A 23,541-nucleotide genomic window follows, 5' to 3' on the forward strand; every position below is an offset into this window, starting at 1 on the left:
CTCGGGGGTCAAGGCACAAAGCTGCACAGCTTCTCAGCCCACAAACCCGCATAGGTTGCAGGCTCCAGGGGGACAGTGATAAGAAGAGGACAGTTGTCTGTACATTGAGGGGTTAGCATGTGCCCTGCACAAGACACGTCCTGGGACACATTTAATCTCCAGATCGGGAAACTGAGGCTCAGAGAGGCGAAGTGAGTTGCTCAGTTATGCTGCTGCTAAATGGGAGGGTGACTTGCTCTGCCTGACCAGAGAGCCTGTGTGACATGCATCCTGCCACTCGGCTGTGCTGTTTTTTCCTCAGGGCTCGTAAAGGCATCTTATAGTTTCAACAAGCGCAGCCGGATCCCCAAGGTCATCCTCCAACTGCGAATGGCCTGACCTGGCAGGAGTGGACTCCAATATGACTGGCTGGCCCAGGACACTGCTCAGGCAGCAGGGCTGGGATCGTCAGGGGCTGGGTCCCTCTCCCACACCAAGTACTGGGGAGGCCTGTGGGGTGCAAGGAGACCCACCTGAGTATGAGTCTTGGCTCCATCTTTTGTGAGCTGTGAAATTTCAGTCACCTCTCTCAGCTCATTTTCTCATTGGGAAAATGAGGCTAAAGCATCCCCTGTTTGCAAGGTAGCTTTGGCTTGTTTTAAAACTTTTTACTGTAGAATAATCACAGATGCAAAGGTAGTACAGACAGTTCCCATATGCCCTTCACTGGGCTTCCCCATATGTTAGCGTCTTACATTTGCCAAAATGAAGAAATTGACATTAACACAGTATCATGAACTTGGCTATGGACTTAATTTGGGCTTCACCAGTTTTCCTACAAACTCCTGATTTCTGTTCCAGGAACTGATCCAGGAGTCCACTTTGCATGTTCATCCTGGGTCCTTAGTCTCTCGTCAGTGACAGTTCCTTGGTCTGTTCTGTTTATCAAAGCCTTGTCACTTTTGAAAAGTACAAGTATGCTCTAGAATGTCCCCCAATCTGGGATTGCGAATTCAATCTAATCTCATGATTAGACTGAATTGTGTTTTTGGGGGATGATCCCATGGAGCCAAGACGCCATCAGGGAATCATGATATGCACGTGGCTTATCACTGGTGATGCCGACCTTCCTCACCTGCTTCCTCACTGGTCACTTGCCATGTTTCCTCAGTAAAGGTCTTATTTTTCCTTCCCATTCTCTGTTATTTGAAATAGAGTTAGTAAGTCAAGCTCACACTCAGGGAGAGAGGAATTAAACTCTACTGCCTGGATGGGAGAATATCTACATACACGGTGAGTATTCCAAATCTGAAAATCCGAAATTCAAAGTGCTCCAAAATTTGAAACATTTTGAGGGCCAACATGATGCTCAAAGGAAATGCTCACTGCAACATTTTAGATTTCAGGTTTTTGGATGTGGAATGCTCAAAAGATGAGTATGACACAAATATTCTAAAATCTGAAATCCAAAATCTGAGACACTTGTCCTAAGCATTTTGGATAAGAGATACCCAATCTGTATATTATTTGGAATTCTTTTATAAGGATTTGTCCCTTCTCCCGCATTTATTTATATCAATTAGGACTCACAGAACTTTTTCTGGTTTGGCTTCTATGCCAGTAATACCATTATTTATTTTATTCCTCAAAACTGGCACAGGTTGGCTTTCAAGTTGGCTCCTATGTCCTGCTGACACTAGGAGCTCCAGGCTCCCCTATCCTTACCCTGCCTAGCCCTGAAATCAGCCATTTCTCCAAGGAGCTGTGGTTCCTTTTATTGATGAATGGTCTTTAGAACCCAAAATCTGGATGAGACTGTGATTTTTGTTTTTTAATGGATAAAAACATGCTTTGGTGAAAACCTCAAATCATTTCTAAGCTATAAAGAGAAAAGTAAATATCCCTCCTACCCCTGAGCCTGATTCCTCTCCCAGAAGCAGCTACTCTTTTTTTTTTTTTTTTTTTTTTTTTTGAGACAGATTTTTTTTTTTGTCACCCAGGCTGGAGTGCAATGGCGCAATCTCGGCTCACTACAACCTCTGCCTCCCTGGTTCACGCGATTCTCCTGTCTCAGCCTCCCGAGTAGCTGGGATTACAAGCATGTGCCACCATGCTCGACTAATTTTGTGTTTTTAGTAGAGACAGGGTTTCACCATGTTGGTCAGGTTGGTCTCGAACTCCTGACCTCAAGTGATCCACCCGCCTTGGCCTCCCGAAGTGCTAGGATTACAAGCGTGAGCCACCATGCCCCGCCTGACAGCTACTCTTAACAATTTCTTTTGTGTCCTCCCAGATGGTGTCTATACCTTGCAGCATTACAGTAAGGATAGAGATTAAGTGAAGAAATGTTTGAAGGGCCCTGCGAGATGCTCAGCATTTTTCCCCTCCCTCCTGTCTTTCCTTCTTTCCTCCCTGGCCCAGATGTTCTGCACAGAGAGAGCAGGCATAGGCAGCGGAGATGGGCAGAGGGCATGGCCAGAGGGTGGCTACTCACTAATGGCCCCGGTGTACGTTGGCTGCGTAAGGTCCTTGGGCACCTTCCTGTAGATGTCAAACCTGCGGAGAGCAAATGGAACAGGATTGAGGTGGGCGCAAAGGGTGGGTCTCACTCAAGGCAGTAGGCAGTGGTGCTGGCTCATGTGCCATATGGTTCAGCAAACCATGGTTCTTTCCATAGTTCTTCTGCTCTTTCAGGACACTTCCTCCAAGATGCCTTGTGGGAAGCGTCTCTGATGGAACCCTTGCTCCCCCAATACCCTTAGATCGCATCCCCTTGTCATCTGTTCTTCATAACATTTTTGATATTTTTTTTGAGGCAGGGTCTCACTCCTTCATCCAAGCTGGAGTGCAGTTGTGCAATCTCGGCTCACTGCAACCTCTGCCTCCTAGGTTCAAGTGATCCTCATGCCTCAGCCTCCTGAGTAGCTGGGACTATGGGTATGCACCACCACACCTGGTTAATTTTTGCATTTTTTTTGGTAGAGACAGGGTTTTGCCATGTTGCCCAGGCTGGTCTCGAACCTCTGAGCTCAAGCGATTCATCTACCTCAGCCTCCCAAAGTACTGAGATTATAGGCGTGAGCCAGCAGATGACCTTTCCACTCACTGGTGGGCCTTTCATCAGAGTGTAACTTCCGTGAGGGCAGGGGCTTCATTAGGTTTTGCCCCCTGCCACGTTCCCAAACCCTAGCATGGGCCTGGTGCATAGTAGGACCTGGGTAATTATGGAATGAATGGAACCCCTGAGTTGCGGGTGACTGACGCTAGAGGAAGCAGGGAAACGCACAGCCCTGCTCGAGTTATATGATGATGCTGCATTCTTGCTCCACGTCACCTCTCCTCCCCCTCTTCCTTTTCCTGCCTCCTCCTGTTTCCACTCCCCGCTGTACCCCCCCAGCTCCTGCTGTCTGCCTCATGGAGATTCTCCTTAAGGCATGAGGTTAACAGAAAGTCCTGCCAGGAGCCCATGGTCTCAGCATCAGCTCATGACGGCTTTGGTTCCTGTCTTGTGTGGTTTCTTTCCCTCCCCAGAAGCGGACAGATGTCTTTCTTTTCCTACGGATCCCACCAGAGCACAGGGAAATCGTGTGGTGCAGCGCGAGAACTCAGGGTTTTAGAATCAGACAGACACGGGTTTAATTCTGGCTCAGCTTTAACACTAGCTATTTAAGAGTTAAGACCCTGGAATCAGACTACCCTGGTTCAAATCTCAGCTGGTCGTCTTGTTCACTGTGTGACCTTCAGCAAACGACTTCACCTCTCTGAGCCCGTTTCCTCCTTTGTAAAAATGGGACCATGACTACTAGACCCTGTGAGGCTAGGGAGAGCAGTGAGGGAAAGAAGTGTCTGTAAAAGATGTGATGCAGAGAGCTTGCAAGGGAGGCTCCCCACGCACTTGGCTTCCTTCCCTTCACTTGAACCTGAGCAGCACACAGTTCTCCCACAGCAGAGTTTGATTGACAGACCCTCTTCAGACCACACGGCATTCCCAGCTCTCAGACAGAACTTGACTCGCTGGAGAGGCCAGTGGCTCTAGCCCTGGGGGTGACAGGCTGGTGTGTGGTTCATCTTCAGTGATTGGGAAACAAGAGTGTACCCGGCTAAACCCAACGCAATGCCTTGGAAAGTTTGCGTAAGAGCTGATGCTTAACTCAGAGTGCTCACCCTGATTACACGTGAAACATGCTCAGTTTCCTAAGACCTCAGGGGAGAAAAATTCCTGCAGGTTGCCAAGGTAAAAGGTACCACTTTCTCTGCAGCCTACTTAGTTCCCAGTCACCTGTGTTTGGGCCCCTGAGGGTACTAGAAGCTGGCTCTGGGTGTGGCTGGGAGGTCAGGGGGTCCCTGCAACTCACCTGACCATACTTACTCACATCCCTTAGTCAGAAAGTGTGACTAAGTGTCACTTTAACACTGAGAGGTGTGTGAGAGGTAAGAGCATGTCCTATGGAATCAGGTACCTGGGCTCAACCATGACCACCACTGTGCCACCCTGGGCCCATCACTTAACCTCTCTGTGCCTCAGTTTGTCTATAAAGTGGGGGCAACAACAGTAACTATCTCACAGCATGGTGGTGAGGCCTGAATGACTGGGCACATATAAAGTACTTAGATGGAGCCTGACACCCCAGGAGTGCCATGTGGATATCTGTAGTCACTATTATTATTAATGATTGTTTGACTAACATTTATGCAGCACCTACTATGCACCGACCCCTCTTTTAGCAGGCAAGGGGATAAAAGTCAACCCTTGGCCCAGTGAATTTATAGTTTAACAATAGAGGCAAAGAAAGGGAAGGAGAAGGTAGTAGCATCCTCACCACAGGGCCAGCTGGAGGTGCTGGAGGAACTCAGGAGGGGGCACCTGACTTGGCCTGGGGTCCTTGGTCAAGCTTCCTGCAGGGGGTGATGTGTACAGAGCAGGAGGGGGAGAAGACAAGTGGGTAGCCCAGGCAAGGAGAGGAGCAGAAGACAAGACCGGGTGGGACCGAACCCGGGAAGCTGGGCGCTGTCCTCTCTCCTGCATGGTGCATGGCCTGGCATGGAGGGAGAGGAGGATGGAGAGCTAAGAGGAACTGGAGGAGAGGGTCCTGAGGGCCAGGCCATGGCTAGGGAGTCTCACACCAAGTGTCAATAGGGGCCAGGCCAGGCGGTCTACTGTGGGAGACTGTCAGAGGTCAGCAAATTTGGGAGGTGGGGGTGGGGAGAGGGATGGAGAGAAAACGAACCAGCGGGCCGCGATCACCAAGCCCCAGCTGGTGCCTGCCAGGTAGAAAGGTGGGCTCAGGAGGCCAGACCTTCTGATTTTCTAAGAGAAGCCAAAAATACGAAATTTAACACAGAAGCTCATCATTCTCAAATGCTGTAGGCCAACACTCTATAGGCCAAATGAGACATATCTGCAGATGACATGAGCCCCGGGGCCTAGAGGGGGACCGATTGAGTGGAGAGGCCCTGCGGAGCTGGAGAAGGATGTGGTCCACCTCATATTATAGAAAGGCCAGCCTGGGCCAGTGGGGAGGGCACGAGGGTTCTCCTAAGAAGACTGGAGATGTGAGCAGCAGGCAGCGAGGCAATGGGGAAGGGCTGCAGCGGGAGGGGGCTCGTTCTCACTCCACCCCAACCTGGTCTTGGATCTGCAGAAAATCCCTATTCCTTGCTGGGCCTCAGCTTCTCTGAGTATAAAATGAGGGGTGCAGAGGGTATCTAAAAGTTCCTGTGCAGATTAAAGCTGAATTGACAGCAGTGCCCCGGGGCTCAAGATATCCCAGGTGGCTAACAACCCAGCTTCTGTCCAGGTCACCATCAGAGGCCGACAGGCAGAAACTGGGCCTCACAGCTTAAAAAATATAGAAACCACTATGCATCATGGTTCATGCCTGTAATCCCAGCACTTTGGGAAGCTGAGGTGGGAGGATTGCTTGAAAACAGGAGTTTGAGACGAGCAGCACAGAGAGACCTTGTCTCCACAAAACAATTAGCCAGGCATGGTGGTATGCCCCTGTAGTCTCACCTACTTGGAAGGCTGAGGTGGGAGGATCACTTGAGCCAGGGAGGTTGGGGCTGCAGGGAGCTGAGGTGGTGCCACTGTACTCCAGGCTGGGTGACAGAGTGAGACCCTATCTCAAAAATATATATAAAATAAAAATTAAAAAAATAAAGGCTGGGCGTGGTGGCTCAAGCCTGTAATCCCAGCACTGTGGGAGTCCGAGGTGGGTGGATCACGAGGTCAAGAGATCGAGACCATCCTGGTCAACATGGTGAAACCCCGTCTCTACTGAAACTACAAAAAAATTAGCTGGGCATGGTGGTGCGTGCCTGTAATCCCAGCTACTCAGGAGGCTGAGGCAGGAGAATTGCCTGAACCCGGGAGGCAGAGGTTGCGGTGAGCCGAGATCGTGCCATTGCACTCCAGCCTGGGTAACAAGAGCGAAACTCTGTCTCAAAAAAAAAAAAAAAAAATAAAAAAAAAAAAAAAAAAAAAAAAAATTAAAAAAATATATATATATATAAGAACCATTGTTTCAAAACTAGAAGTCAGAGGCTACTCTGGCTGAGGAGGCAGCAGTTGCTCTGGGCAGAGTGTCTAGGCTCAGTAAGGGTAAGGCAGAGAGAGACAGGAGATTGTTACACGCAGAGAGACTGGTCAAACACGTACATGTGCAAGAAGAGCGGGGCCAGGTGCCTCACTGTCAGGGAAGGGAGGTGCAAACACGGTATTAAGAGTGCTAATGGAACTATCAATATGAATTAATCATTGTCAATAGACACAAATACTGAAATATGCACATGTATATATACTTATCATATATACATACATTTCCTAGCTCTTTCCATAGACAGGGTCCAGGAACAGCAACAGCCCAACAGCAATGAGTGTAATTAGACCCAAATCTTGGCTTCTAATCACTATTCTCTACTTAAAGGAATCAGAGCTCCTTGGAATGGCTGATTCTGAGCTGGGCAGGAAAAATACAAGATGGGCCTGGAGCACCTTCTTATGTCAGAAACCAAGAAAGTGTTCAAAGAATGAAAGGGACATGTCAAAAGGACAAGAAGAGGCCAGACACAGTCAGTGGCTCATGCGTGTAATTCCAGCAGTTTGGGAGGCCCAGGTTGGGGGATCTCTTGAGGCCAGGAGTTCAAGAAAAGCCTGGGCAATATAACGAGACTCCATCTCTACAAAATAAATAAATAACAACAACAACAACAACAAGTTGGGCACGGTGGTGTGTGCCTATAGTCCTAGCTACTCAAGAGGCTGGGGTGGGAGGATCACTTGAACCCAGGAATTTAATGCCATGGTGAGCATTGCACTCCAGCCTGGGCTACAGGGTGAGGCCCTGTCTTTAAAAAAAAAAAAGTTTGAGGGGCTCCCACCGGCCAAAGAAGAGACAATGTAAGCATCAAAATAAATAACAATCATCACAGATTACAAGCCATTGGATAAAACAGAAGGACATGAATCTACATAGACAGAAATAAAGAAATGAACAAATCGAAAGCATAGGATATTGATATACCTTCAGAGCACTTCCCCAGAAAACACTTATTAATTACAAAATGGAAAGAGTAACTTTGTCGTGGAGAAACTCAGCAGACATCATCTTTTTGGTAGGGCCTGGAGGGACGGGGTCTCACTGTTGCCCAGGCTGGAGTAGAGTGGTGTGATAATGGCTCACTGCAGCCTCAACCTCAGCCTCCCAAGTAGCTGGGACTACAGGGATGCACCACCATGCCTGGCTAATTTTTTTTATTTTTTGTAGAACTGGGGTTTTGCCATGTTGCCCAGGCTGGTCTTGAACTCCAGGGCTCAAGCGATCTGCCTGCTTTGGCCTCCCAAAGTATTGAGATTACAGGCATGAGCCACTGTGCCTGGCTCAGGCATCATCTTAACCAGATGAAGATAGTGGACACGGGAAGCACAGACACACATCGGCACCCCGTGCCTCCTGATACGCTGCACTGAAGAGGGCACAACACCACTTCTGGGGGATCTTGCCTAAAAGGTACAGCTTCAATCTAATAATGAGAAAACATCAAACACATCCAAAGTGAGGGGCAGTCTACAAAACAACAAAAAAAAAACTGGCTGGCATTTGTCAAGAGCATTCAGGTCATAAAGCACAAGAAAAGATGGGGAAACTGTTGCAATTGAAGGAGACTAAAGAGAAATGACAACTAAATCTGATGAGATCCTGGATCAGGAAAAGGCCATCAGTGGGACACCTGATGAAAGCTGAGTGCGACCAGCAGACTGGCCAGTAGCACTGTGTTTTGTGACTTTTGAATGCGACTTTCCTGGTTTTGATCATGGTATTGTGATTTCGTAAGACGTTAACATTTGGAAACGCTTGGGTAAAGGGCATACAGGAACTCTACTATTTTTGCAGTTTGGGGGAAAATTCTGAATTTATTTCAAAACAAAAAGTTAACAACATATTTTAAATGGAACTTTAAAAAAACATCAAAGATGCCCAGCATAGAATGGAAGTGTCATGGTTGCCACTTAATCTCACTTAGAGAATACCTGTAATCCCAGTTACTCGGGAGGCTGAGGTGGGAGGATCACTTGAGCCCAGGAGATTGAGGTTACAGTGAGCTATGACCACTCCACTGTACTCCAGCCTGAACAACAGAGTGAGACCACCATTTCTAATCATCATCATCATCACCATCCCACTTCGCCTGTTTTCTTCACACATGGCTGGTCCTTGTAGGCATCTGAATTTGAGGTGCTGGTTTAACAAATGATTGCTGACTCCTGAGTGTCAGGCAGAGTAAGTCTTTGCTGGGCATGGGGATGGGGCTTGGGAGGCAGGCTCAGCGATGATAAAGCTCTAAGAGGGAGGTGAGATTTGGACCAAACTACAGAAGGCCATCAAAGGAAAGAGTAAGTGATGCTTAACCATGATCACTTCCATTCTATGCTGGGCACTTTGACATATATATTTGTATTTATTTTTCACAAAAACCCTGGAAGATACTGATATCTTATTTTTCCAGGAAGAAAATGGAAGCTCAGAGTCACCAAGCCAGTGACTGAGTGGCAGAGCTAGGATTCAAACCCAAGTCTCAGTCTACAGGTCATGGTCCTTCCACTGCCCACACTCTGGGAATCACCAGTTTAGAGCTCAGTTTTTGGTAAATTAGATGAAGGTCTCAAGATTTTATTCATCTGCTTTTCCAAGGATGCTGCCCCAGAGCAGACGAGAGTTGCCTGGAAGACAGGGACCAGTTCAAAATTCATTAATTCATTTAACAGCTATTTGCTAAGCACCTACTGTATCAGGCAGTGTTCTAGAGAGTGGGGAAATGAAAGTGATCAAGGCAGACACCGCCCCATGAAGCTGCCAATCTAGCAAAGCTTCTGGTTCCTTGGGAGTGGCCACCTCAACACTACCTACTCTAATACTGACTCCATTCCCACGCCACAGAGCCACGCTGGGCAGCAGTGGTGGGGTAAAGGGAGAGCTGGAAAAGACCCTGGTTTCAGAGCTGACCACAAACCAAGTGAGTCAGCATGAATGTCACTAAGAAAATTGGCCATCAGGAGGCTGGTGAGAACCCCAGGCATGTGACAGACCAGGAAGTGAGACGTCCTCCCTGGCTGACATTAGTCAGTCCCTCGTTGCAGTGATGTGACCAGTTGTGGCCAGCCCTCCATCAAGAGAATGTGGAGGAAAGGGTGAAAAGAATGGAGGAGGGAAGGAATGCTTACAGCAAACCTCCAATATACAAAGGTCACACAGACCTTTGACCAGCATGTTCTCAAATAATCTCTTGACTGACTGGCAAATTAGGGATTATTTGTTCCATTTAGGAACAAACAATTAGGGTAAAATTGTTCCATTTTACAGATGAGGCTCAGAGAGGTTGGAGACTTGGCTAGACTCACACACCTATGATGTGCTGCGGCAGAGATCTGAATCCAGGTTTAATCTGTGGCCCTGTTGCCTTTTCCCCACGGTGTGGGGAGAGATCAGGCCCATTTGGGTGGAAAATATTTGGAAGAAAAGTTAAAGAGCTAGATTGCTTAGCCTCAAACAGAGAAAGCTAAAGGATGGATTCTTTATGATGACCAAATAAGAAATACTCCTTCCCAGGCCTCCCCTGCCACTGGAGTGTGAATTCTCAAGGGCAGGTCCTGGACCTTTCCTGCCCACCTCTCTGCCCAATCCAGGTCCTTGGGGGAACTGAGTCCATGAATGGATCTGTACAAGCATATGGCCCACAGGTTGGCCTTAAACATGAGACTAAGATAAGATGGGCAGTGGTGAAGCTGGGCGATGGGTACACCGTGGTCCCTTGTACTGTTTTCTCTACTTTTGTGGATATTTGGACATTTTCGCTTTTTAAAAAGGAAAACGGATTAAAATTAAAGCAAGGGAGCAACCAGCTGGACTTAAGAAAAACTAACCTGGCTGGGTGCGGTGGCTCACGCCTGTAATCTCAGCATTTTGGAAGGCCGAGGCAGGCGGATCACCTGAGGTCACGAATTTGAGACCAGCCTGGCCAACGTGGTAAAACCCTGTCTCCACTAAAAAAAAAAAAAAATTAGCTGGGAATGGTGATACATGCCTGTAATCCCAGCTACTCAGGAGGCTGAGGCAAGAGAATCACTTGAACCCAGGAGGCAGAGGTTGTAGTGAGCTGAGATCATGCCATTGCACTTCAGTCTGGTAACAGAGCAAGCCTCTGTCTCAAAAAAAAAAAAAGAAAAAAAAAAAAAAAAGAAAAACTAACCTGGATCCTGGATGCCAGGGGTCAAGGGAATGGGAGTAGGACCTGGAGCTAGCTGGGCACAAGATTTATCCCCTGCTGGGACAGGACCCAAACAGAGACACCATGGGGTCCCCTGCCCTCAACACTTCTCACGGTCAGCTCTCGCAGCGACTCTGAGATCACTGTGTCCAACCCATTTACTTTACAGAAGAGAAAACCAACGCCCCAGGAAGAGGTGTGCCTTGCTCAGTTCAAGGTACAGTTAAACTCAGAGTATTCAAAACAAAAACAAAGCCAGTCGTGGTGCTCACACCTCCCATCCCAGCACTTTGGGAGGCTGAAGTGGATGGATCACTTGAGGTCAGGAGTTTGAGATCAGCCTGGCAACATAGTGAAACCCTGTCTCTATAAAAAAAATATGAAAATTAGCTAGGTGTGGTGGTGGCTGCCTGTAGTCCCAGCTACTTGGGAGGCTGAGGTGGGAGGATTGCTTGAGCCCAGGGAGGTCGAGGCTGCAGTGAGCTGAGATCATGCCTTCCAGCCTGGGCGACAGAGTAAGACCCTGTCTCGAGAATAAGTAAACAAATAAAATAACAATAATAATTTTTAAAAATAAAAATAAGTCCCAAGGCGGGCAGATCACCTGAGGTTAGGAGTTTTGGACCAGCCTGTTCAACATGGCAAAACCCTGTCTCTACTAAAAATACAAAAATTAGCTGGGCATGGTGGCAGGTGCCTGTAATCCCAGCTACTCAGGAGGCTGAGGCAGGAGAATTGCTCAAACCTGGGAGGCAGAGGCTGTGGTGAGCTGAGACTGCACCACTGCAGTACTCCAGCCTGGGGGATACAGCGAGACTCTGTCTCCAAAAATAAATAATAAAATAAATAAAAACAAGCCAATAAAAAGCTTCTCAATCCTTGACAGTGCTCATGCTAGGAGAGGTTTTGCCTCTCAGGGCACATTTGTCTTTTGGGCCATCCCTGGGAGCGGAGGTGCTACTGGCATCTCATGGGTAGAGACCAAGGGTGCTGCTAAGCATTTCATGGCACACAAGAAGGCCCACCCACAACACAGAATTACCAGCCCCCAGTGTCAACAGGGTTGACGTTGGGAAGCCCTGTTGTGTATGGAATAAAACCTTCCCCATGGAAGCGCATTTTCTCATTGATCTCGTGCTCTCTCTGGGGGGCCTCCAGCGATTCCCGCGTCCCGTGGGTGATGTCACGGCCACCGCCTTGATGGCCTCCATGGAGACCAGGAATCTGGAGTGAGGCAGTGTTTCCCTCTCCCTTTTTGCTCTGTGCCAGGGAAGGCAGAGCTCACTTGGGGAAAAAAACAGGCAAAGGAACTACAGGGAAAAGATAAAGTCTATCTGATTTTACTTTGTGACTTACTATTATGGTGTGGTAAGTAAAAGTGTCACTATTTTCATCGAAAAGGTGTCAAATCCATGTCTCTAGCTTCTCCGCTTTAGGATACAGCAAATTCCATAAGGTACGGGAAGGTTGGTGCTAAAAGTTAATTAGAATATAGGATTTCCTTAACAGAAATCCACTTCCCGGGCCACGTCTAGCCTACAGAGCGAGGAATGGCTGCCTAGTCCATCCCTAAATAAACACGCCTTCCCCTGCTCCGAAGCAAGGAAACTGCTGCTGGAAATGTCTGACTAATGGATTTCATCTGTAATTTCTTTTCATAGCAGAAAGCCTCAGCTTTGCTATTTTAACTTTTGCTGCTTGGGACCTCAGTTCTCCCGCTCTTGCTGGCGAATCTCGGATCACTCTGTGGTTCGCCATATGTGGGCGGCGACCGGGCAGGCACCTGTGATGTCACTGTTTCCAAGGGTTAATGAAATTAGATGCCATTTAGGAGCAAGTCATTGGAAGTGGTGGGTCATCTGTCCCAAAAATAGCCATCAAGGCTTTTAGTTGAAACTCTGGCCTGGTCAGCCCTGGCCACCGGCCTGCCGGAGCTCTCGGTGCTGAGTGCCAGGGAGGGAGGTGAAAACCTCGCTCATTTGTTTACCTATTAATTCCCTCCTCCTTACTGAGAACCATTGGCCCGGGGGCTGTGCTAGTGTGTATGTGTGTGCATGAGTGTATGTGTGTTGGGGGTTACGAAGGCAAATGAACACATCAGAGCCAAGTGGAGGCAGCCAAGAGGGAGTCCTAGAATAATTCTCAATGCACCCCTCAAATCCTGACCTTGACATTCACACTACTAAGATGAGTTCACACCACTCTCCCCCTCTGTCAAAAGGAGAAAAGGTCCATCTTTGTCTCCAGCCCAGATGGAGAAGCTTTGAGGGAGGAATAATAATCATAGTAACAATCACAGCTATGACTGTGGCTACTCCCATTGCGAGGGCTTACTGTGCACCAGGCCTCATGCTTAAGACTTTGCATTCAGTATCTCAGATCACTTTTGTAACCCTGCATGGCAGACAGGAGCATTCTTTCTGTTTGCCCAAGAGGCAGGGCCAGGACTTGAACTTGTACAGTCTGGCAGAAGAACACTTCCTCTCACCCCTGAGCCACATGCCTGCCTGGAAGAGGGACAGAGGCTGGCATGTGAAGGAGTGAGGCCTGGATTCTTGGGAAATCTGGGTGGCAACTCCTGGTCTACATAGCACATAATGCTGATGTCACCAACGCACATGAGGTTTTTTCCCTGAGGCTCTCTCCCCAGACCCTGGTGCCCACGGGCATGGCCTCCCAGCTCCAGCAGCCTCTACTTCTACCCCGATCATCTCCACATGTGACTTCTCCCATCCGTCATTACCCTCTCTGACCACAAAGTGTTGGTCTTTCCCCTCCCTGTCCTTCCCACAAAGACCAAGTCTGGACAAAGAGGAAGAGAAGTAAATCTGACTACTTGGCTTCCGGAAGACCAGACAAACCACACTCCTCATCCCAAGGCAGCTCCTCCATCTCCACAGGCTCTGGGGACTAAACCTGACCCAACCCCAGGCTGGGTGCAGGGTCTTCCACCCTTGTTGAGCTGGGTCAGATTTGTCCTTGAATCTCCTGTGGGTCATGCAGGGCCTGGCCCATCAATGGCACTCAGTGAACACCAGGAGAAAACATAAAATGACATCCGCACAAGGCTATTCACCACAGCACCAGCTGTAATAGCAAATGACTGGAGACCGTCCAAACATCCAGCCAAAGGGGACGGGTTCACACACTACAGGTCACCCATAAGGCAGAGGGCGATACAGCTACACAGGAGAATGACACTGTCACAGGGGAATCTCCAGGTTACAGTAAGAGGAAAAGGCCAGGGCAGAATGCTGCACTGTTACATTTTACGTGTGTGTCCCTGTGTCAGGGGGATGGGGTGTGGTGATAAATTTACAGTCTTGCTTATATCTTCAAAAGGAGGCAAGAGAAGGCGAAAGCAAACGCTTACATGAATGCTTACTTCTATTATTCTTAGGAGATGTATAAAAATGTTAAATATTTAGAGATGAATTTGAGAAAAGTATAAGACCCATATACTGAAAATATTGCTGAGGGAAATTAAAGAAGATATGAATAAATGGGGAAATACAGACCATGTTAGTGGGTCAGAAGATTCAATCTTGTGAAGATGCCATTTCTTCCCAAATTGATCCGAAGATTCAAATCAATTCCAATCAAAATCCCAGCAAGTATTTTTGTAGAAATTGATAAGCTGGTTCCAAGATTCATGAGGAAATACAAAGGACTTAGAATAGCCAAAGCAACTGAGAAAAAGAGCAAATTTGGATCTGATGTTCAGACTTATTATAAACTTTCCAGAGGAAAACATAAGGGAAAATCTTTGTAAGTTTAGGTTAGGCAAAGATTTTTTTATTTAGATGAGACGCTAAAAAGCCCAATTCATAAAATAAAAATGATAAATTAGGCTTCATTAATTTTTTTTTTTTGAGATGGAGTTTCGCTCTTGTTGTCCAGGCTGGAGTGCAATGGCGCAATTTTGGCTCACTGCAACCTCTGCCTCCTGGGTTCAAGCAATTCTCCTGCCTCAGCCTCCCAAGTAAATGGGATTACAGGCATGCACCATCATGCCCAGCTAATTTTGTATTTTTAGTAGAGACAGGGTTTCGCCATGTTAGCCAGGTTGGTCTCGAACCCCTGACCTCAGATGATCCACCAGCCTTGGCCCCCCAAAACGTTGGGATTACAGGCATGAGCCACCATGCCCGGCCAAAATTTAAAACTTCTGCTCTTTCACTGTGAAAGAATGAAAAGACCAACCACAGACAGAGAAAAATAGATACAAATTAGATGGCTGATAAAGATTTATATTCAGTATAAAGAACTCTTAGAACTCAATAATAAGAAAACAAAACAACAAATGGGTGGAAGAGAAGAACATACATTTCACCAAAGATTTACTAATGGCAAAGAACCACATGAAAAGATGCTTTCCTCAAAGTTATTGGAGAAATGTCAATTAAAACCACAATGAGAAATTACACTGCACCTATTAGGATGGCTGAAATTATACAGACTGATCACACGTGTCGGAAGATAAGCAACCACTGGAACTCACACTGCAGGCAGAAATGTAAGTACTGCAGCCATTTCGGAAGAGTTTGGCAATGTCTTAAAAAGCTAAACATATGTCCACCATATGATCAAGCCACTCCACTCTAGGCATTTGCTCAAGAGAAATGAAAGCATAAGCCCATACAAAGACTGAATATGAAAAGTCATGGACGCTTTATTGATAATAGCCACAAGATGGAAACAGCCCAAATGCCCATTAACAGGCAAATAAATGGATGAACAAGGCATGGCGTATTCATAAAATAGAATATTACTCAGCAACAAAAAGCAATGCAGCATTGATACATGCAGCAACATGGATGATTCTCAAAATAATTATGCTGAATGGAAGGCAAACTAGGGTACATATGGTATGGTTCTCGCTATATAAAATTCTAGAAAATGCAAACTAGGCCTGGCGCAGTGGCTCACACTTGTAATCCCAGCATTTTAGGAGGCCGAGGCGGGTGAATCACAAGGTAAGGAGATCAAGGCCATCCTGGCTAACACAGTGAAACCCTGTCTCTATTGAAAATACAAAAAAAATTAGCTGGGTATAGTGGTACCCATCTGTAGTCCTAGCTACATAGAAGATTGAGGCAGGAGAATCACTTGAATCCGGGAGGTGGAGGTTGCAGTGAGCTGAGTTCATGCCACTGCACTCCAGCCTGGGTGACAGAGCAAGACTCCGTCTCAAAAAAAAAAAAAAAGAAAGAAAAAAAAGAAAAGAAAATGCAAACTAATCTAGAGTGACAGCAGATCATGAGCTGCCCAGTGAGTGCGGGCAGGACAGGGAGGTGCAAGCTTTGGGGTGTGGCGTATACAGCCACTATCTCGGCTGTGATAATAGTTTCCCGGATGTGCACATATGTCAAATTTTTCACATTGTACACTTCAGACATGTGACATTTATTGTAAGTCAATCATACCTCAATAAAGCTGTCTGAATAAAACATTTTAACAACAGCTATGATTGAAATACATCCAATACATTACATGATCCATGAGTTCATTAAGATACTTCCTAAAAACAACCAATAAGCCGTGTTGGACCCCTTTAAAATGCTAGACCACCAACTCATTATTCTGAAAATTGGTAAATAAAGAGAATGCATTTATTTTGACTTTTTTTGGGGAGGGGGTATAAAATGTATTTCTAGATAGCCAAATAGTTGATGAGGGCAAAGTTCTGTTTTATAGAATAGCTTCAAAGAATGTATGCAGAAAGACTAAGAGAATTAAAAAAATCCTCTTTGTACATCCCTGATGACATCCTGGATCTAGACAACAATCAGCAATGATAGGAAACTTCCTAACAGATAGACCAGGCTGCCCCTGCCTGACCGCAGTGATCCGTCTGAGCATCTCAAACAGAAGAAAGCCAGTTGTTCTGTACCTCTCAATGTGACACAATGCAAAGCACATAGCAGCACCCAGGGATGCTTCTTGCCAAGAGAACTGACCCTGAGTCTAATCAAGGCTCCAGATCTAACCACCAGTTTACAGAAAATACCAGGAACAGGTCACATGATTCAATAAGCCCAATCCATAATGTGGGGCACTCTACAGAATAAATGACCTAGTTTCTTCAGTAAATAAAGGACATGGCCAGGTGTGGTGTCCCATGCCTGTTATCCTAAGGCAGGAGAATTGCTTGAGCTCAGGAGTTCCCTGGGAAACATAGCGAGATCCCATCTTCACAAAATATTAAAAAATTAGTCAGGCATGGTAGCTCATGACTGTAATCTGTAACACAGGAGGCTGAGGTGGGAGGATCAGTCAAGCCCAGGAGTTTGAGGCTTCAGTGAGCCATGATCACGCTACTGCACTCCAGCCTGGGCAGCCATTGCACTCCAGCCTGGGCAACAGGGTGAGATCCTGTCTCAAAAAACCCCATAGGCAATGGGTAGACCTTGTTGGATTCTGATTCCCTTTAACCCTGACCACTCAACTTTCCCAGCCTTCCTGAGGCATGGGGTGGCCACATAACACTATTCTGACTGATCATAATAAGCAGAAGTCTGCTGGGGTCAGGGTGCTTTTGGTTTCATAATCAAAGGGTCACATATCACTGGCACTAACACTTCTACCCCCAACCCCATCTTCCTGTCTTGGGTGCAGACCAACATCTGGAGCTGGGGCAGCTCCTCTGAGACCATAAGGGAAAGGTGCGGCTGAGGGCAGAGATAAAAACTGGCATCCTTGAGATGCTGGGCCAACACCAGCAGCAACCTACTTCCAGTCTCCTTGTTATGTGAGAAAAAAATGAAAACAAACAAAAAAATCTCTTATTTAAGCCTCTTCTAGCCTGGTTTTCTGTTACTTCAGCTAAAAAGCACTCCTTACAGATAGTATGTAAATGAAAAAGCAGAGGAGGTATAGAAAGGCCTTGACTTTCTGCCACTCATCAGATAGAGAACTTGAATGAATGACTGTTCTATCTGGAAGGTTCTGCCCCCTATATCTCTATATGGCTTGCTACCACACTTAGGTCTATTTTGAAATGCCACTTCCTCAGGGAAGCCTGTGCTTACTCTGTCCTCTTTAAAAAAAAATTTTTTTTTTGGGACAGAGTCTTACTCTGTTGCCCAGGCTGGAACGCAGTGGCGTGATCATGGCTCACTGCTGCCGCGACCTCCCTAGGCTCAGGTGATCCTCCCACTCTGGCCTTTCAAGTAGCTAGGACTACAGGCGCACACCACTGCACCTGGCTAATTTTTGTATTTTTTGTAGAGATGGGGTTTTGCCATGTTGCCCTGGCTGGTCTCAAACTCCTGGGCTCAAGCAATCTGCCTGCCTCAGCCTCCCAGTGTTGGGATTACAGGTGTGAGCCGCTACACCCAGCCTCTCCCCTCTTCTTTCTTCATAGCACTTAAAATCACTCCCTGACATTAAGTTATGCGTATCTGGCTGGGCATGGTGGCTCACTCCCCAAATCCCAACACTTTAGGAGGCCAAGAAGGGCAGATTACGAGGTCAGGAGATCGAGACCATTCTGGCCAACATGGTGAAACCCTGTCTCTACTAAAAATACAAAAATTAGGGGCCGGGCACGGTGGCTCAAGCCTGTAATCCCAGCACTTTGGGAGGCCGAGGCGGGTGGATCACGAGGTCAAGAGATCAAGACCATCCTGGTCAACGTGGTGAAACCCCGTCTCTACTAAAAATACAAAAAATCAGCTGGGCATGGTGGCGCATGCCTGTAATCCCAGCTACTCAGGAGGCTGAGGCAGGAGAATTGCCTGAACCCAGGAGGCGGAGGTTGCGGTGAGCCGAGATCGCGCCATTGCACTCCAGCCTGGGTAACAAGAGCGAAACTCCGTCTCAAAAAAAAAAAAAAAAAAAAAAAAAAAAAACCCCCTCAAAAAAAAAAAAAAAAAAAAGAAAAAAAAAAAAATTAGTTGGGTGTGGTGGCGCATGCCTGTAATCCCAGCTACTCCGAGGCTGAGGCAGAAGAATCCCTTGAATTCAGGAGTTGGGAGGTTGCAGTGAGCTGAGATCACACCACTGCACTTCAGCCTGGTGACAGAGGGAGACTTTGTCTCAAAAAAAGAGTTATGTGTATCTGCTCACTGCGTGATTCCATCAGAATATAAGTCACCAGAAAGCTGGAACCCCAGCTGTCTACATCACCAGGGCCTAGAAAAGTGCCCGGCATAGAGTAGGTTCAAGAGAAGCACTTGTGCAATGGATGAAGAAGGCAGCATTTCTCAAAGTGTGGTCCAAGGACCACTGCCTCAGAATCTGTGGGAAGCTGGTTAAATTTACAGATTCCGGGCAGGTGTGGTGGCTCATACCTGTAATCCTAGCACTTTGGGAGGCTGAGGCAGGTGGATCACCTGAGGTCAGGAGTTCGAGACCAGTCTGGCCAACATGGTGAAGCACCTCCCTCTAATAAAAATACAAAAAAAAAGTAGCTGGGCCTGGTACAAGTTCCTGTAATCCCAGCTACTGGGGAGGCTGAGGCAGGAGAAGCTCTTGAACCTGGGAGGCAGAGGTTGCAGTGAGCCAAGATCACACCACTAAACTCCAGTCTGGGCAACAGAGCGAAACTCTGTCTCAAAAAAAGAAAAAAAAAAAATTACAGATTCCAGGGCCCCACTGTAGAAGGAATTAAACCGGTGCAGGGTGAGGGGGGCAGGGCAGGAATCTGCTTTGCTGAAAAGCACAGTTCAGGAGATGGCGATGCAGACTAGAATTACGAAGGTATAAGGTGTATGTTTATTTATAACTTCAAGCAGATTTCCTAGACTTTCAGCTTGCACCCACCTGCGTCACCGCAGGTCCACAGAGGAATGGGAGAGGGGACTGGCATTTCCTGGACTGCTACCCTAAGGGCCAAGCACTGCTTAGACCTTGGCCTACTCCAGCCACAGAAACTTCCCTATTACTCCTGAGGTTCCTTCAACAGATGCAGAAACTGAGGCTCAGGGAGGCCAAGGCACTTGTCTAAGCTCACACAGCTATCAAGAAGCACAGTCAGAACTGGAACCCTTGCCAGCCTCATCCTGGAGACTGGTTCTCCTGCACAGATTCTCCCTGACCTCCCAAAGCTCAGGGCCCATGCTGACACTTCGTGAGTGAGTGAAAGATGCAGGGTCTATGGAGCTGAGGAACTGTGGCACTGTGCCACCTGGAGGCCCTGGCTGGGCAGGGCTGGAGAGGGGCCTCCTCACCCTCCACTGGCCTCCCACACCCACAATAGCCAGATGAGCTCAGGCTTGCACAGGAAGAGGAAAGGCAGCCAGGGCTTGGCCGGGACTCAGGCTTCCTGCTCATCAAGGCCACAGGGAGTGCTAGGCCAGGGGGAGCAAGGGCCCCCCAAGTGTTTCCAACTCACTGGAAACAGGACACGGCCTCCTGGCCCCACACCGGGACACAACAACATCCTGTGTGCAGACGCTATAAATGGAAATGTATTCTTAGAGGGGCAGAGCATAAGCGGGGTTTTTCAAGTGACCCATCATCGGATAAAAATACAGACGGCATTTAAATGCTGAGCGGCAGGAGCTATTCCGGGGACTGGATTCTCATGCCCATGGCTCCCCGCCAGGCACGGCCTTTCACAGAGATTTAAAAAGAATAAATTGTTGGTGTCAGTGTTTTTAAGTTTAGGAGGGGAGTATTTAGGGGAAGGGGCCATGCCAAGATAACTGTGAAAGGCGCCCCTTTTGGGGGACCCCAACTGTCCCTTGATTTCTACCTGCCCATTTGATTCAGCTTTGCTGTGTTGCTCTATGCTATGAGACCACCCTATTTTTTTTTTTTTTGAGACAGAGTTTTGCTCTGTTGCCCAGGCTGAAGTGCAATGTCATGATCTTGGCTCACTGCAACCTCCCCCTCCCAGGTTCAAGCGATTCTCCTGCCTCAGCCTCCCAAGTAGCCAGGATTACAGGCATGTGCCACCAGGCCTATTTTTAGTAGAGACGGAGTTTCATCATGTTGGTCAGGCTGGTCTGGAACTCCTGGCCTCAAGTGATTCATCTACCTCAGCCTTTCAAAGTGCTGGGATTACAGATGTGAGCCACCGTGCCTGGCCTGAGACCACCTTTTGACAACATTCTCAGTGACCTTGAGAAATAAGTCAAGGTTGAGTTCTGGTGGGGCCTGGGGTAAAAGCACAGGGCACGATTAAGATTTTAAGAGGGGAAGGAGAATGATATTGATTGAGCACCTCCCATGAGCCCATGCAGTAATTCATACTGTCTCATTTGATCCTCAAAACCATTCAAGGTATAAACACTAGCTTTGGCCGGATGTGGTGGCTCACGCCTGTAATTCCAGCACTTTGGGAGGCTGAGGTGGGTGGATCACATCAGGAGTTCGAGACCATCCTGGCCAACATGGTGAAACCCTGTCTCTACTAAAAATACAAAAAATTAGCCAGGCTGTGGGAGCATGTACCTATAATCCCAGCTACTCAGGAGGCTGAGGCAGGAGAATCACTTGAACCCAGGAGGCGGAGGTTGCAGTGATCCCAGATTGTGCCATTGCACTCCAGCCTAGGCTATGGAGCAAGACTCCATCTCAAAAAAAAAAAAAAAAAAAAAAAGAGAAACACTAGCTTCATCCCCGTTTTTACAGAAAAAGAAAACTAAGATTCAGGAAAGACTGTGTAGAAACACTGACTCACACCGAGGCCTGGAGTACAGGCAGACACGTGGGGACGAGGCTGGAGGAGAAAGGGTGGAAGTCCCTGCAAAGCTTCACGGGTCCCTGAGGCCCAAGGTCACTCTCATGGCCAAGCTGGTGTTCACATCCTTGTCCATCGGAACACAAGGTTGCTGCATTGGGCTGGGAGCACAGCAAAGAGACCTGAAGGGGCAGGCAGCTATGTGCTTTGGAAAGCAAGGTCTGGTTCACAAACGAAAAGGTGAGACTCTCCAGACAATCCCAGGCAAAAGGGCAGGAGGAAAGGAATCAGAATGTCCTCCTTGTCGGCCTGGCTGAGAGGCTAGCTGGTGATCACTTCCATTTGGGCAAATCTCAATGTTGTCAGTTTTTCTATAATAAGCAGGTTATAAATGAAAAGAGAGACACGGTCAGGGCCTGTCTTAGCAGATTTGTCTTTGGTTGTGTGTTATCTGTCCCTCCTTCCCACCCCACTGCCTGCCAACATTCTTTGTTCCCCAAAGACCCCTGCTATTCCCACTCCGTGCCCTCTGTCTGCATCGCCCCTTCTCTCTTTCATCAGCTCACAGTTCTTTTGCATCATCGAGTGCCTGCTGTGGACCACACACTGCCCTAGGCCAGACACAAATTCTCCCTGCCTTCACCTAGGTTATCTCCTGGTGGGAGAGACGAACAGTGAATGAACTCATGTATGTCAGTGCTGATAAGTGTTATGAAGAAAAACAAATCAGCTTAGGGAAATAGAGTATAATAGCAGGGCCCTTAAGGTGGGGTGCTTGGAATGTCAGGTGAAGGTCATCAGACAAGAAGATCATGACATGCAAATGGAGATGGGGATTAAGTGGGACAACAGCCACAGGGAGAGCCAGGAAAGAGCATTCCAGGCAGAAGGGACAGCAAGTACAAAGGCCCTGAGGCAGGGAGCGTATCTGGCAGGTTCCTGGAACAGCAGGGCGGTTGATACAGCTGGAGTGGCCAGTGAGGTCAGAGGCCTCAGGCAAGTGAAAACTCAGCTCACGCATCACTTTCTCTTAGAAGCCATCTCCAGTCAGCCTTGGGATGGGTGAAGTGGCCCCATGGGGGCTTCTGCAGTCCCTGGGGTCTCCCTGTTATGACCGGGCATATGCTATGATGTCACTGAACATGCGTGGACTGCATTCCCAAATGAACAGCACAGCCCACACTGGCCCGTTCACGCTATCGGTGTCTTCCCCTCAAAGCTGTGAATTCCTCAAGGGCAGGAGGATGTCTCGGGGGCTGGCACCATGATCTTAAGTGGGGAGCATCATCTTTAGGCAGTAAAAGGCTCATTGAGCCAGGGAAGACTGTGGGGCTTTCCTTTGCCAGGAGCTCTCCTGAGCTGTGCAGGCGGGTACCCTCAGGGAGCCACTGGGCTTCCTCACCACCCAGCAGCAACAACGAGGAGACCCAGGCAGGCAGGCGGGGAGGAAGGGAAGGACTGCAAAAGGGGGAGAAGGGCTCTGCTTCCTGCTCCCCTTGCTAAATTTCCCACATCTGACTCAACCTGTGCTTTTTTCAACAGCCCACGGCATAACTGAGCCCCTGCTTTAAGGAAAGCCCACATGAGAAAATAAAAATGTAAAATCAATTCATCAGGCAGTTATTATTCATAGAGAGGAAACACCTTTCCCTCTGAAAGAGATTCCAGGAAACATCAGCCTCCCAAGTGAATTAACAGACCCAAGCATTGGTCACCTAGCAGCTCACATCAGCAAATGAGAGACAGCCAGGCCTTCCATGTGGGACGGAAGTATGCTTCTCTGGAGTAGAAAAATGCCTACTGAGAATAGGCAGAGACTGGAAATTAGAGAAGTGGGCTGGCGGGGCCTGTGGCAAACTACAGAGTCCATAGAAAGCCTCCCAGCTTGGCACATGGCTGGAACCCCAAGGGGCCCCAGGGCAGCCAGTTAAGTGAAGCCAGTGATCAGGTGAAATCACCAATTAAAAAATAGTGCCAAAGGCCGGGCGCGGTGGCTCAAGCCTGTAATCCCAGCACTTTGGGAGGCCGAGGCGGGTGGATCACGAGGTCGAGAGATCGAGACCATCCTGGTCAACATGGTGAAACCCCGTCTCTACTAAAAATACAAAAAATTAGCTGGGCATGGTGGTGCGTGCCTGTAATTCCAGCTACTCAGGAGGCTGAGGCAG

General features: G+C 47.9%; 1 protein-coding gene across 3 annotated transcripts in view; it reads right to left on the reverse strand.

The window, feature by feature from the left end:
* The window catches only part of ERGIC1 (endoplasmic reticulum-golgi intermediate compartment 1), a 123,265-nt gene that overhangs the window by 61,140 nt on the left and 38,584 nt on the right, over positions 1-23,541 (reverse strand). For all 3 annotated transcript variants that reach the window (XR_005203274.1, XM_037745419.1, XM_017547664.1), the window contains exon 2: positions 2,474-2,535. Coding sequence is in view for 2 of the 3 variants with exons in the window: in XM_037745419.1 (XP_037601347.1) it covers positions 2,474-2,535 (62 nt within the window). In the remaining variant the exon portion in view is untranslated. The remainder of the gene's footprint in view (positions 1-2,473; positions 2,536-23,541) is intronic.

Source organism: Cebus imitator, unplaced genomic scaffold (genome assembly GCF_001604975.1).
Source record: "Cebus imitator isolate Cc_AM_T3 unplaced genomic scaffold, Cebus_imitator-1.0 Scaffold200, whole genome shotgun sequence".
Taxonomy (NCBI): Eukaryota; Metazoa; Chordata; class Mammalia; order Primates; family Cebidae; genus Cebus; species Cebus imitator.